The sequence below is a fragment of the Anser brachyrhynchus genome (genome assembly GCF_964034855.1).
Source record: "Anser brachyrhynchus genome assembly, chromosome: 3".
In the NCBI taxonomy this organism is placed as follows: domain Eukaryota; kingdom Metazoa; phylum Chordata; class Aves; order Anseriformes; family Anatidae; genus Anser; species Anser brachyrhynchus.
Genome location: NC_137696.1, coordinates 69764917 through 69780179, shown reverse-complemented (window position 1 = coordinate 69780179; position 15263 = coordinate 69764917). Strand labels below are relative to the sequence as shown.

The following is a 15263-nucleotide window of genomic DNA, read 5'->3' as shown; positions in this document are numbered from 1 at the left end:
TCTGAACCAAAAAGAAGGGATAACGATGAATGAAGATATAATTTTAATTTTACAAGCTCAAGGAAATATACAAATAAAATACTAAATACTGCAGTTAGATCTTTATTAACCCTGTTTTATTCATACATAGATTCTGGAGGCAAAGATCATCTGAAGAAAACAAGCTTGCCTTGGAGCTGTTCCTGGAAAGATAAATAATATTAAATAAATAAATAAATAAACATTTCAGACTGTTTTATATCAGCTCTTTCAAGTGTACAAAAGATAAAACAAAAGTAGTACCACATCCTGAAGACGGGCTTTGTTACTTAGGAAACTCTTACTCCCTTGTCTTTTCTTTTTTTTTTTTTTTTCTTCTATCTGTATCTCACTATCTGCATACTTTCCATATATTTGTTTCTAGGTGTTTTTAACTTTCAATGTTTTACTTATCTGAAAGGCGTTTGATTATTGCCTTTGAGCTTCACTCTGATAGTCCAGGCCTCCTAAAATAGGAGGCAAATTTTTATTCTGTTTGCATAGGGAAAAAAAAAAAAGAAAAAAAAAGTGAAAATAACAGGAATTGAGGGGAATAATTCCCATTTAAGTACAACTTAAAAGCTGAGCTTTATATGTTGGTATATCTTTAAAAGTGTTCAATCTAAAGTTCCTCAAAATGAAATCATAAATGAAGAAATTGTACTCTGCAAATCAGCACGTAAGTTTTCAGCTTAATAGCAGCATTATAGAATTTCGTCTCAGGTGTTTCAGGGAATTTATTTTTTGTGATGAAATAAATGGACTTGAATAACTACAATATACTGTCTGAGCTGCAGAATTAGGGTCTCATTTATTAACAATAATGGTATATATTCACTTTTTGGTAATTCTCACTGTGTGAATCCATTTTACAGTATTTCAAATACTTTCTTGTTTTTTAATGCAAATGGATTTTTTACCACTCTCATCTTTACTTTGAATCTTCAGGAATCTTTAGAGTCGCATCTGCCTCTTACATACAGCTAAACACACCCTCTAGAGAATTATTGCTGTTTTTATAGGCGCAGGTGAAAAAAGGAAAAACTTCATCATGGTATGATCTGCTTTACAATGTCTTTTTCCACATTACAGTTTAAAATAGAAATCTATTGAGTGACTTACAACCAGTTTATGAACATAAGCTAAGAACTTTTTGACTTAATAAAGCTAGACAGATATTGATAGTATATGCCTAGGAAAGGTTATAAAAGTAAAAAAATGTGCAATTACATTTTCCTGGTACATTTGTTTGGCATCCAGCAATCTAAGCTGAAAATTTTCTGAAACAGAGGTGGAAGCTTTCATTTAAAAGTCTTTGACAGGTTGTTCTTCATAAACTTACTATTTATTTATTTAACTTGCAAGAGCTTTTGACATTCATAACACCTCATGTCCCTCCAGATTAACAGATAGTTATGTGATAAAGAGGTGTGTGAGGTGTGTTTATTCGTTCATTCATTCCCTATTTTGAATCTACTTGGTCTTTACTTTGCCTTCTGGCTCTTCTATTGTGAGAAATATTGAAATATTGTAGTACTACTGCTGTCCTTCATGTCATTAACGATTCCCTGAGGTTTTATCATTTTGTTCAGTTCCTTCTTTACAGGCTGAGGTTCCAGTTGCATGAGTTGTTTTCACAATACTGTTTTCTGCCTCTGTTTCTTCTTACTGCCTTCCCTTTTTTCACAGTTGTATTGTGTATTTTTGAGAAATTCATGATGAGAAGTGGCATGTGGCACACATCTATTCTGTTTTGTCTTGTGCTCTTTCTAACACTTCCTCATATAACAAAGACAAGGCCAATGCTCAGTGAACAGGTTCTGCTGCTGCTTCAATGCTTTGGATCCTACAGCAGTGCTCAAAGAGTTGGTGTGCAAATACCTAGAACACTGGTTCTTGGTGCTGGAGGGAAGGATGACTAACAACTTAGTACTTCTCAGGTCCTATTGCTTGTGCTTTGCATAGTATGTGAGATTTCTCCAAAGGCAGAAATGTTTTCACCATAATAAATGACATTTTTCCTTTAATATTTCCCTTAATGGCTGCTTTCTTTCACCTAGTTATCAATGCCAGCCCCTACCCCCATGGTGATCACACTTCTGACTAGCACGTGGAAAGCAGATGGGTGGTATTTAACTCATTAGCCCTTTAGCCAAGGGCTCAAAGTAGAAGCTAAGTCCATAAATGTTTTGATTAATTGAGAAGCTTGTTTCTAGTAGCTTAATTTGATCAAAATGATTACCTTAAAACATTTTTCAGGAAAATTTGAACTTACTAGCACTGCCATTTTTTGTGGAAGCATGCTGTTTTTAGTTAGGTTTTCAATTATGAGAGCTTTCTTGACATATGGCAATGAAGAAGCAAGCAGTATAGCCAGTGTCCCCGTGTTACATAAAGCATGGCATGAACCGGACGTTCTACATCTGCTGAACAGCCTAAGTCTGGAGTAACGCTTTGTATGTTCACCCCGGTAATGAAACTGGTGGAAGATCTTGGTGCAGGTTCAGTTCTGTGAGGGGTCACACTGTAAATGTTATCACATAAATGGCCGTGTTTAAATTCTACTCCTCTCCCACTCCAGCGCTAGCCATGGTTGGAGGAATAAGCTGTAAGGAGGCACGCATCCTTTGTTTCATTGTTTGCTTTTTTTGCTAATCCATACAATTTTATTTCAGTGATCATGCATATGGATTATCATGAACCCATCCCTTAATGCTGGTTTAAACACACATCAGATTCTGGCTTAATTCTATTGTTTAGGCATTAAGGCTGATGCTCACCAGTGGCATCCAGATGCTAATCCCTGTTCTGCTTTTGTTCAGAATGGACACTTGAAACTGCTTTCTAAAATCCAGATGATCATCGTAATTCCTCATATGTTGAGAAGTCTGATGTGTTTGGCCTTTACCCCTGCCTGGGGTGGTGACTGTTTTGAAAGAGCTTACAGTCATTCTGATGCCATCAGGTTTTTTTCTTGCCTTCCACTCTCAGCTCTTATCATCTCTGTGAACATTTTCTGACATGGTTAAGGAAGGCAAAGGAGAAGAGGGGAGTCCCAGGTCACTCATAGGGCAGCAATGTGGGCCTAGATCTCTAAGAAGCAGAGGTTACACATTTCAACATGTTATTACATTTCAACATGTCTCTTGCTGTGTTGAGCAGATGTGATATGTGGCTGAGGGTCTTTACCCCCAGCTCCTTTACATAATGGTGAACTTTGGATCTTGTCCTGCAATACTACTGAACTACTCTACAGCTGTCTGTGTGGGTCTAAGAGTTTCAGATCTGCTTATGGCTTATCTAGAAACAAGTCGTCATACCAAGTGGGAGAATTTCTGATTTTTTTTTGTTTTCTTTTAAAGAAGAAAAAATAAATAAGGAAACTACATACATTACTACTATATGTACACTACCACTTACATTACTATCCAAGTAAATGCATTTAAAGACTAAGCTAACAAAGGCATGCATGCAGATTAGGATGTCAGCAGTTATACTGCTTATACATCCTTCATTCAGTTGTCTCATACATTCTCTTTAATAACATGATCACGCAGACCTCTTTCAAATTCGTTGCCTGGGATAAGCAAACTCTGAAAATGAATGAAGGTAATATAATTCCTCAGTGCTGCCAGCAGCTGAAAGGGACATGTGGAAGGAGACAGAGGACAGTCAGGAAGAGCTTGGTGGTGTGAATGAAGCAGATGAATGTGCCTCTCAGAGAAGACTGGAGCCAACAGAGAAAGCACAGGAGGTCCCAGAGTGGTGGAGGAAAGCAAAGTTCATCCCTCTGGAAAGGGACAAGGGAAGTTCTGGAAATGCAAACCAGATACTGGAGGAAAGAATTAACCTGTTGCCTTCTAAACATCTAGAAGATAGCACAATGACAAAAGCAAAAAAGGGTTTGTCAAGATTATTTTGAACTGGCACCACCTGTAGTAGAGGATGGAGTGGAGGCACAGGATAGTGTTACTGTTTTAGCAGGAAGAGGGCATAGGGAGCTGAAAATTACATTCAGGGAATAGGGAAGAGGTCTCATCATAATATAGGATTATGCAGGTATCTGTCCTGAGTCTGTTGCTCTTCAGCACTTTCACTACTGGTTTAGGTGATGGCATCATGTATGCACTTAACCCCAAGATGACTGCAGTGGGAGGGAATCGAGGCAACTTTAGACAGCAGGAGTAGAACTCAAAATTAAATGCTGAAATAAAAACTGATGAAGGAAAGTAAGGTACTGTATTGACAGAGGGCAAAAAATCAAACACAGAGATGGTGAGTACAGACCAGCCAGCTGGGCACTGGCTCTGCAGAAAAGGGCCTAGTACGTGCTAGGCTAGTGGCTCGCAAATGTGACACAATTCAATGTTGTCATGCTACTTTTGCTACTACAAACTTAATTCCAGCTTCCACAGGAGTGTTGCCTACAAGATTTGGGGGAGGATTGCTCTGCTCTGCTCATTTCAGATAAGGTCTCAGCTGGAGTATCCAGGGCAGTGCAGGGTGTGCACGTGAACTGTAAGAAATGTGGAGAAATAACGCAGCAATATTCAGAGCTTCAGAAAATACAGCCAGTGACAGTATGTGAACAAGTTGGCATAGAAAAATGGGACTGAATAAAGAAAGAAGAGGGAGAATGTAGTAATGTAGTAAGTTTTATGTGCAAGTTCAGGAAAACATTCAGCTATGAAACTGAGCAGTGGCACAGGTTACTTCTGAAGGCTGTGAAATCTCTCACATTGGATGTTTTTAGAAGCAGGTTAGGCCAATATCTGTTGAAGATGGCTCAGGAATCATTAACCTGTTTTAGTGCTGTGGGAGCGGATGCTTGCTGTGCCTTCTCTTTGTGCATTTCCATCACCTAGGGGTGCTCCGGACACTTAAAAACTGTTGCTGAAGTCACTGAGAGCTAAATTCCCTGAAATATGTAGCTGTCATACACCAAGCTATCATCCTTAAACCTCAGTGTCTCTTAATATCCCCTCTAAAGGAGATGATGATATTATCTTGTTTCAAAATGTAATTTCCTAAGCATTTCTTTCGGTGACAGGTGAAACAGCTGTTTTCTCTCATTTCTACTGTCACTTGCCCCTTCAGTCAAGCTGATTTTTAGAGCTCTGCAGTAACACAGATTCCCTTATCACATGGCTGTGCAAATATCTGTGTTAGCATGGAGCAGGGGGTGGCTGGTACTGGGAGGCAGCAGGTAGTAGAAGAAGGTTATGACTGGCAACAGTATTGCTGAAGCTGCTCTAGGCAGAAACGTGTTGTGGAGATAAATCCATATATGTACGAGAAGTGCATGTGTACATGGTGATGAGCCCTGTAAATAACTGTGAAGAAATCCGTGCTTTTCTTCAGAGCACGGTGTGAATAGTGTGCAGTAAATAACGCATCACACCACGCACTGGAAAAGGATGTGAAGAATAACTATTGAAGAATGTTCATTAAGCGTGTGCCACCTATCTGGCTCGCTGCATGAGGCAGGTGTTGCCTTGAAGTGGTCGTTAATTAAGGCTACATCAATAATACACTGATGAAGGAGAGGCTGTCTGCCTCATCATTTCTTGACTTTGGCACCTTAATGACATCCTTTAAATATTGCGTATCAGTGTGACTGTCCCAGTTCCGCTACCTTCATTAAGTTTCTTGTGAGCTGGAAAACAGTGTCGAAGTGTTTCAAGTACTAATTTAAACAAGGAAGAGGTATTTTAGAAAATGCAATTCTAGGAATTAAAAAGTTTTTTATTTTTTCGTTGTATCTATCTCAACTCAGATGATTAAAAAATGTAGAGGGAGGAGTGAGGAAGACATTTGCTGATGTACACGTAAATTTCCAGTTAGCCTGTACTTCCTCCTTAATGAGGGTAACGTAGGACTTTGAGAGGGAAACCAGTTAACGTTGATTAAATCTGATCTAATGAAGAGGATATACAACTGTGTGTAGTGAAGGAGTGTGTGAAAATTCTTGCCTTGAAGGAATCTGAACGGATCCACAGCCTAGTGTGATTTCCAGCAAGAAGATTTGGATGCAAATGATTTTCTTTTTCTCCTTGGGCAGTTTGGCATGCTACAGATACATATGTAAATTTTTGTTGCATTTTCATAATACTTCTAACTCTTGCCTTTCTTTTCTTGTGCATCCACCAAAGATCGCATTCAATTAGGTAAGACACATTATTGTCCTCAAAAACTGCCTCTGTATTTAACAGGATTTATTTTATGGAATGTAATACAGTAATCTCTCTCCTTTCAACTTCGTTATGTATGATAAAAATATTTTCTACTTAAAGTGAAATGCCTCATTTTTACAGCATGTTGAGTATAATGAGGAAAGGACTGGACAGCGTGGCTAGAGTATGTTTGCCTTGCTCTTGAGTAGATTAGTCTCAAATTCAAATAATGAATGCATTCAAAAGATGCTCTTGGGGAAACCTGCTTATATGTAATACCATTCTCTTAACCATCATTTTCTGTCAGAGGTTGGAACTCTGCACACCACAAAATTTCTATTCAGCCAGCACATTTTTGTAAAGATTTATTTAAAAGAAAAAATTACCGCCTCATCAATAAGCAAAATTACATTAGTCATGAAGCCTACATGCTGACTGTTTAAAAGTCTTCAGCCCTGGGAAAATTTCCAGTGGTAAGACTGATTCTTAACCTAATTTAAAAAAAAAACAAACGGTATTTGTATTTTTTGCAGCTTAAATATACTGATGCTGTAAAGCACTTCGACATATGATGAATTATGTATACTGAGAGATTCTATACGCAGTTTGGCTTTACGTCAGTACACCCAGCAGAGAGGCTGAACAGCCCTGAGTGCCTGCAGTCCATCTGGCCTGGTAGTGCTGCCAGTGCATGGGGCAGCTTGAGAAAAACTTCTCTGTTCAGCTAAGTGTCGTCCTAATGAGGGCTCTTACTTCATTGAGAAAACTTCAAAATGTGGTATAGATTGACCTTATTATCTCACTCTGACATGAAACAAAACATAGTATCTGGCAATATTTGTCATGAAAGATCTCCGTCCTCTGCCTCTGCACTGAGCCCCTGAAATCCTTCACCATCACAGACAGGGATGTCTTTAAAAAAGATTAGTATTTTAAGTTTCCAGTAAAACATGATATGTATTGTCACTATTCTTACAACTTGCATCCTCACCTTTTTAAAGAAATTAAAAGATGAACTTAGTAAAATATTCACTTAGTATTCAGATCATCTGTCACATGCCATCTCTCAGCTGTGCGAATTTAATTTGGCACAGTGTAATCTTCTTATTCAGATCTTTATATTTGAAATGTTTTGCTGCTAGAAGAGGAGCAGTGTATGCTGAAATACTTCCAAACTCTTATTTTCTACCTGTTCATCATGTGTTATAAGACTAACACGACAAGCATGCTTGTTTCAATTAACTAGAATTGTTAAAGATCTGCACTCATGAAATGTTTGGGCTAGTTTTTCATAAATCTTAAATATGATGTGAAAAATTGAACATGAAAACTGTGTTGTCTGGTGTCGGTTTCTGTCTATCTGAGTTTAGCAAAAGCTTGGCATGCACACAACAGAAAACAGTTCGTATAAGTCTCTCTGTCGCACCTTCTTGCCAAATAGCTCCCCCCGCCCTGAATCTGTAAAAAAAAAAAAAAAAAATTGCTTTTGTGTATTTATCAACACAGTGCCTCTCTGAATTTGTATAGTTTAGAACAAACGTGCTGTTTATATGAGAGCTCTCATTTTTAATGCTATGATCATGCTTTGCTTGATTGCCGCCAAATGTTGCTGTCCCTTAACGCTCTTACTTTTTTCAATCAGACCAAGCTGCAGCTGTCACTCAACACTGAAAGTAGCCACACATGAATTTTGGAAACAGCACATACTCTTGCAGTGTGCAACTTACATGTTCAGATGTAAATGTAGTTACGGACAGTTCTTGCACTTCAAATAAAGACTGTTCAGAACAGTGTTGATGCTTCCAGCAGTAGTGAAATTAGGACAGCAGATTTGACTTTGGTGGCTCAGGTAGAAGAATGTGGCTAGTTAAGTCAAGAGGTTAGGATGGGAAGCCAGCTGCAGGGGTAGAGGTGCAGAAGAGGATTAGGAGATTTTTTGAGTGTTGTAGAGACTCCATCCTCTGCCTTCCAACATCCTGATACACACACTGCTGGGAAGTCTGAGGAGGGAAGAAAAGAGCGTGGCAAGGAGAGGTGGATGAGAGCTTTGGAGAACAGTGCTTTCTATGCTTGGTGATCCCACAAGAGATAGGAAACTGTTACAGCTGAGTGGCTTGCTTGCTTCTCTGTTGAAAAAACCTCTTGTGTTAGGCTATACAAACTGGGGGCTAGTACTGTCCATTTTGGCTATATGCATTTTACATGCAACAGAGGCAGGCAGTTGCCTGCCTACCTACTGCTTTGAACCAGCTCTGATCAGGTTCACAGACCTGAGGCATGCTGCATTCACCAAGCACAAAGCTTATTGTCTGTGACTGAGGAACATGAAGGTAGCTTTCCGTTCCTCTGTCGTAGGTTGCATGTCTGTGTAGATAGCGGGGTTGGTTCTGTGTCCTTTAAACGGATATTGCCAGGAACTTCATTATTCTTTGAGCCCTATGCAATTGCTGTTCAGTTGACCTGACAGTGTGGTGGCAAGATCTTCAGTGCTGAATGTGAGCTGGAATTCACAGGTAAGTTTGACAAGCTGTTGCCATCGGGAGTGGAGTGCCAGTACTCTTATGTGAACTTTAAAAATAGTTATATTCAAAAAATAAAAACAGTATGTTGTGATCTTTTTGCAAACTGGATTTTACAGCTTTTTTTCCATATCTTTTGCTTTCATCCCACAGTTACTCTATTCGCCATTCCATAAGCATGCCTGCAATGAGGTAATATGCTACCCATATTGTGCTCACTATGTTGACGTTCAGCATTGTAATGAGGGGGGAACTGCATACCTTGATCCTAATAATGCAGTTTCTCAGTCAGATGGCTTCAATCAATTAAGGTTATTCACGTAGGTTATTCACGTAGATAAGGTCTGTAGGACTGGCCGTCTGTGGTTTTCTTTTTTTTTTTTTTTTTTTTAATTGCGTTAACTGCTTAACCTCTTGTTCGATCTTTTGAATAAACGGAGCAGTTCTGAGATGTATTTGGGTAGTTGAGTGTTATTGGATTTGTATTACTGAATCTGAAATTCAGTTGTTTTGCTGTCTCTAGAACATCATCCAAAGCCCATTAATGTCAGCGATGCTTTCCACTCCAGCAGCTTTGGATCATGCTCCTATGCAGGGATTTTATGAGTGCTTTCTATATTTTAATGGCTATAATCATGCTTTACTTGACTGTTGCCAAATATCAATGCCTCTTCAAGTAAAGCTCTTACTGTTTTCAATAAAATTAGGATCCAGCTTCCTTTTTATCCTCCCAGTCTCTAAATATATTAATATTCTGGCTCCCTGCCAAGCGTATGAGGAAAACAAACCTCCTAACCACACAATGGATGCCACTTCGTTCAGCTTTGGCAGGTGAATAGTTTAAGGCAAACACTCACCAGAGTGACCCATGGGTCAAACAGAAATCATAAAACAATTTCTTGAAGGGTCCTTTTGACCCTTCAGCAGAGACCCTTTGACCCTTTAACAGAAAAAAAAGTAAATCTGCATTGTTTTTCCAACTGGCTTCTGCTTGCCCTGTCCTTAAATTAGAGTCAATTTAACTCTAATCTGATGAGGGATATGATGTAAATGTGTTTGCAGAAATAGAGGTCACTACCATGCTCTTGATAAGTTCCCAGTGCATGCAAACAGGAACATGCAAGTTTTAGCAGCCATTGGCTTCATCATTTTGCAGAGTAAACCATAGGCTGCTGCATTTGCCATTCCCCGTGGATGGCACAGGTGTATGGATGAGCACCTGACAGGGAAAGGTAGTTCCTGACATCTTTTTGTTTTGTTTGGTGAAGAAAGTATAAGAGGAAGCCTGCTGGACAGCAGTTTCTGAAGTGCAGACTCTTCACTAATCATGAAGCACAAAGCTTGCTGTAATTGAGAACATTAGAACAGTGTATATGTTATGTTCATAATATTAAGACAGATAATAGTTGTGGTCAGTGTGTTCTGCCTGCAGGAAGAAATGCAAAAAAAAAAAAAGTTGCATGCATTTAAAATGAGAGAGAAGCTATGTTTCAAGTAATGGAGAAAAGAATGAGGTTGTAAGGCAAGCTAGCAAACCAAGTATGTCACATGCTTTAAGAAGGAAAATCACAGCTGTTGCTCTTCTTAAGATATGTTCAGCTCACAGTTCTCCCACAAGCAGAGCTGTGTTCTTTTCAACGGGAAGTGAAGGCCAAGCAAAGCTTAGCTTTGTTAGACAGACACGCTAGGAACACAGCCTCCCTAAAGTCTTCCTTTGAAAGCAACAGCTTACACCTAGGTCACAATATCACAGATGGGGGCGAGGTTCCTCAAAGGCATTTGGGACCCACTTCCTATGTAGTTTTAATCTCCATCATCATAGCCTCTGCAATGTTGAAGTTTGAACAACCATCTTTTTAGTCATATTAATTATAAACTTATCAGAAGAAAAAAATTGTTAATTGCACTATGGCAAAGCAAAAATAGATAAAACCATAGAAATGGAACATTTAGGCGATTGTTCTCTGGTTCTTCCTTCTGAGAGCATAATAAAACGTATCAGAGGATGGGCAGGCCAGTCACTGCTTGGTCTCAGTTACTAGGCAGGTTCTGCTTTTGCGACTGTTCATAAGCTATCAGTCTACAGATCTGTGCTGCCAGCCAGCCTTCATTTGGTCCGTTGTTGCTTGGTGAAAACTGAAGAAATTGTGAGGTTACCTCATTAACATTTACTTTATTTAATTATTTAACAATAATTACCTCATTTACAACTGACTTGCTTCAACTTTCTTTTTCTCTTAGGAATTCTCCAACTTTCAAGTCATTCGAAGAGAAGGTTGAGACCACTGTCACAAGCCTTAAGGTAATGGTTAAAGACTGAGTTATATGGCTATGCTTGAAGTGTGACAGCTTAGTTGTCCCTATCAGGACAGGAAGGTGATTGAATTTGCTGTTGAATCAAGAATTTCATGCAAATATCATGCAACTTCAGAAGCACTATTAGAAAGTGAAAACAAATCAGAAAAATCTTCTTTCTCTGCTTTATTGCTGTGAAGCTACTTCTGTTGCCTGCCAAAGTAAACGAGCGGTCTCAAAAATGCCAAAAATATGGCCATATTGAAGTGGAAAGAAGAGACATCTCAGGTGTAACCACGGTTGATTGTGCTGTGTGAGGCAGAGCCATGTGGAGACGCAGGGTCCAGTTTTGAAAGCAGCGTGGTCTCATGAGCTTTGTGCTGTGCCATGCCAGGCAGACACAGCTGTTTGTCTACAGACTGAACTGAAGTCCTGGCTGGAGCTACTCTGCTTGCAGCGCTAGAGATGTACTCACTGAGTGCCCCTGACTCAGCTGGTGTGGGAGCTATCATGTAGCTCTGGTTTGTCATACCACTTATGCTCTCAGCACTGAAGTAGTCTTTCCTTAATGCAGGTGTCCATTTTCTCTCTGATTCAATGTTTTATCTGTATTTAAAATTTCAGAACTATATTAACGTATGTGCTGTGGGACAGAAACATCTGATGAGAAAGTTATCAGGCATCACTAATAACACTTGTTAAGGCAGGACAGAGAATGGCAAACTTGCATCAAAAGTGGGAACAAGAGTTTTTGTCCCCTGATGGTTCTTATTCATCTGATAAGTGTGCCCACAAAATGGCATTTTCCTGCTATAGAAAGATTCTAACATTTTACGTACAGTCTCTTAGTAATCAAGGGCCAAATGTATCACCTCATTTTGTGGGGAACTGACAACACTGGATTAATGTCAGCAGGCATTACAATTTGTACAATATTAAAGTGGCAAGAAGATGGCCATCCACCAGGGAAGGGGCATTCCTTGTTACATAAAATGCAAATTACCGCTAGAACCGAAGCAGCAGGTGCACGGTCAAGGTCTGTCTTTCCAAACCTCTGTGAAATCATACAGCAGGTAATATTTGCCAGTCAGTGTCTAAGGAAAATACAGAGCAGTAGAGAACTTGATTTATTTTCACGTTCCTAAATCAGCATGTGCATCAAAGAGTGCTGAGCTGCACTATCATTTTCAGCTTTTTCATGTTCACTTTTATTAGGAGATAGTCTGCTTTGACAGCTTTAAGTCATGATAATGTAGGGTGATGGCATCTCCATTGCACCCTGTCAGAGACAGAAACATCATTCCAAGGTGGGAGGCAGCATCCCAAGGAAGTCTAGTGGCAGAGCTAGAACAAAACTCTGACCTCTGGGGACTGAGCTCAGTACCTTTATACACATTCGTGTTCATTCTTTCAACCTTAGCTGAAAATTCTTTTTACACTCGATCTCCTTGTAAGAAAAGCCATTCTTGCAGTGGGGTGCCGCAGCTAGAAAGATCCGAATTCCTGCCTGTTGCAGCTGGGTGTTATCACTTGCTTATGGTTTTGTGTTCCTTCTACTTATGTCCATTTAGATAAGGGATGCAGCTCACTGGAACACCTCAGGTCTGAAGTGGAATATTTTTTTTTCCACCACTTGTCAGTTAGAAGAAACTTTGTTGAAGAAGTGCAGCACTTTCTTTTAGTCATTCAGTCACTAAACCTACTCTAGGGCTTTTAGTGCTGTCAGTACATTTAGCTCCCAAGCTTGCTTTTGGACTCCTCCAGTCTCCACAAATCCATTCTTCCTACAGTTATGGCTAACCTGTGAGAAGGCAGCCCAAAGCCTTTTCACCTTGCTTTGAGGGCTAAAGGAGAATTGTGAGTGATGCTGTTTCTGCATCAGGGGTGGGGTGGGATGTCTGTTTCCACGTGTCACTTAGAAAGAGGAAAATCTGATTCAAACTGCTCGGCTCTGAAGACCGTTTCTTCTCACGGTGATTTACTTGAGGAGCCTGATCGTATTTTGCTGATTGAGCCAAGGCATTCTTCTGGAGGAATTCCTTGTCATGCCAGCCCTTATCCTGCCAGGTGCTCAGGGTGCTCCTAGATCCCCTTTCACGGAATCTTTAGTTAAACAAGACAAAACAAAATGTCTGGAGTCTAAAGTCAGCTTCTGCATTCCATGCAACTTCCATTTCATTGTCCAGCTTTATTGGCAAACCCACTGACATTTTCTCAAATATTTTCTGCCTGTATTCTCTTTCTTTCATTTCTTTGGGCAAATGGAGGAAGGAAGATGGAGTCATGGACCTAGGGTGCCACCAACACAGGCTGTGAACAACTGGGAATGTCTCAGAACTGTTCATCCTTTTTCCTGTCTTCTGAGGCTTCTGAGGACTTGAGGAAGTCCTATGAGGGAAAAGTATAGGCTGTCCTTCCAATTCTAGGGTCCTCCTGTGATCTGAAAAAATGGAGAATGTTCTAGAGAGGCTTTCGGCAAGAGACTAGCAGCAGCATTTTATATATATATATATATATTTATTTATTTTATTTTTGGTCATGTTAGCTTCAGATCTTCAGTGTCCTATAGTGTTCTGTGGTCAGTGAAAACTGGCTTTCAGATTTAATTCATTTAGAAGTCAAACTTCTAATTAGATTTTATTTGCTTTTGATGGTGGATTTTGGATTGCAGCTTTCTTAGGAGAGTGAATTAGTTTACCTTCCCGTGGAAATCAACAGGAACTGGGTGCCTGATTCTTAAACTTTTCTGAAAATCAGAATGCTGATGAACTAAATGTTTGTTGTGAATACTGGGGTGTTGGCCAGAAGCATTCAGTAAGTGACTTGTGTCATTCTTGTTTTCTCATGGAAGAGTAGGCAGAAATGCAAACAGAAAATGAATCTTCATTAATAGTTTTTAGGTACCCAAATTTAGATGCACCTTATTGGAATCATTTGAAATAGTGCAGGAATAGTCTCTACCTTCACATTCACTGTGATCGGTTTGAATCAATGTTACTTTTGTGGAGAATTTTAATTAGGAAACAGTCATGAGCTCTGCCATGAAAACTTAACAGCTTTACTAGGCAGTGGCTGCATTTTCATTGCAAATTCTGGGCCTACCAGCATTTATCTATATATATACATACATTATTCTGTTACTGGAAAAAATCAAGGATAAACTGATACTTTCTAGTCAGCCGCTGTGCTGACTTACAGAATGGATAGACACTTACCTCTTGAGACAGGAACTTTTAATAATTGTGACTCAAACTGTCAGAGGAAATAGTCGAGCATTCTACTACCGTATTTTATTGAAATTTCAAACCAGGCGAGCTCCTGTGCTAGCTGATGAAACAAAGGATTACATGGGATTAACCCTTTGGAAACTTAGGACACAGTGTTCATTTAATTAAAATAATCTTCCTAAGCATTTGGTGGCTGGTAATCTGGAAAATTGCCATCTTTTCTTTAACACCTGCTGCAGTTCTAGGATGGAGTGGAAAGTTCTGTCCTATTCTCAGGCATGAATCAACTTAGATCAGGCTTGTCAGCAAGACAAAACCACAAAAGAATGCTCTCTTACCGAGACAACCCAATCAAACCTGCTTTGTCTCCTCTTATAGTCTTCATCATTTCCAAATATTTAGGTAAAGCTTTTTCTTGTTTAGGAAAACTGTATTTCAGACTTTCAGCCATATTTTTTTATTATTATTATTATTTTTATTTTTTATTTTACTTCTTATATTTACCAGTTCAGCAAACTTTAGTATTTTGAAAGTAGATGACTTGTGAGCACAGTCATACCCATTAATGTAATTTGATTTTTTTTCTCCCAGAAAAACGCTGTATATATACCAGTTAATTTTAATACCCATCCCTTATTCAGCCTGTGCAGAACTGGAAAAAACAGGAAAACAAGTGTGAGGTGCTCATGTAAAGAACCACACGAAGGTCACTGGCATGATATAGGATCCTAAATTCAAATCTACTTAGGGGACAGTTCCTTAAGGTTTATGGTAATTCTGGACAGATTTGACGATTGTGGCTGAGACGTTTAAAAGCTGGTGGAGGAAAGGGGTTGCTTTATTTAACTTCTTGTATAGCTTTGTTCTTTTTAAAAAGAAAAAGAAAAACAAACAAACAAAAAAAACCACCACCACCCATGTTCTCTGCCTGCTTTAAACAGTTCCCAGCCCTCTGTGGCCATGGGGTGAAATGCAAATGGGACTCGCTACAGCGTGAGCAGAGGAACTTGCTGTTCTTTCTTTGCCTTGTT

At 39.3% G+C, this 15263-nt stretch overlaps 1 protein-coding gene and 1 long non-coding RNA gene across 13 annotated transcripts in view; one reads left to right on the top strand and one right to left on the bottom strand.

Annotated features, from left to right (window-relative positions):
• Positions 1-15263, top strand: part of TPD52L1 (TPD52 like 1) — a 55860-nt gene that overhangs the window by 38778 nt on the left and 1819 nt on the right. For 8 of the 12 annotated variants that reach the window (XM_080586268.1, XM_080586272.1, XM_080586264.1 and 5 more), the window contains 3 exons: positions 6171-6185; positions 8864-8902; positions 10952-11012. In XM_080586268.1, the coding sequence (XP_080442394.1) occupies positions 6171-6185; positions 8864-8902; positions 10952-11012 (115 nt within the window). The other 4 variants (XM_080586269.1, XM_080586267.1, XM_080586270.1 and 1 more) reach the window with 3 other exon arrangements.
• Positions 9017-15261, bottom strand: LOC308192566. The gene is made up of 2 exons (XR_013948893.1): positions 10919-15261; positions 9017-10881 (listed from the first exon to the last, which is right to left on the bottom strand). It is a non-coding gene; the product is annotated as an uncharacterized lncRNA (long non-coding RNA).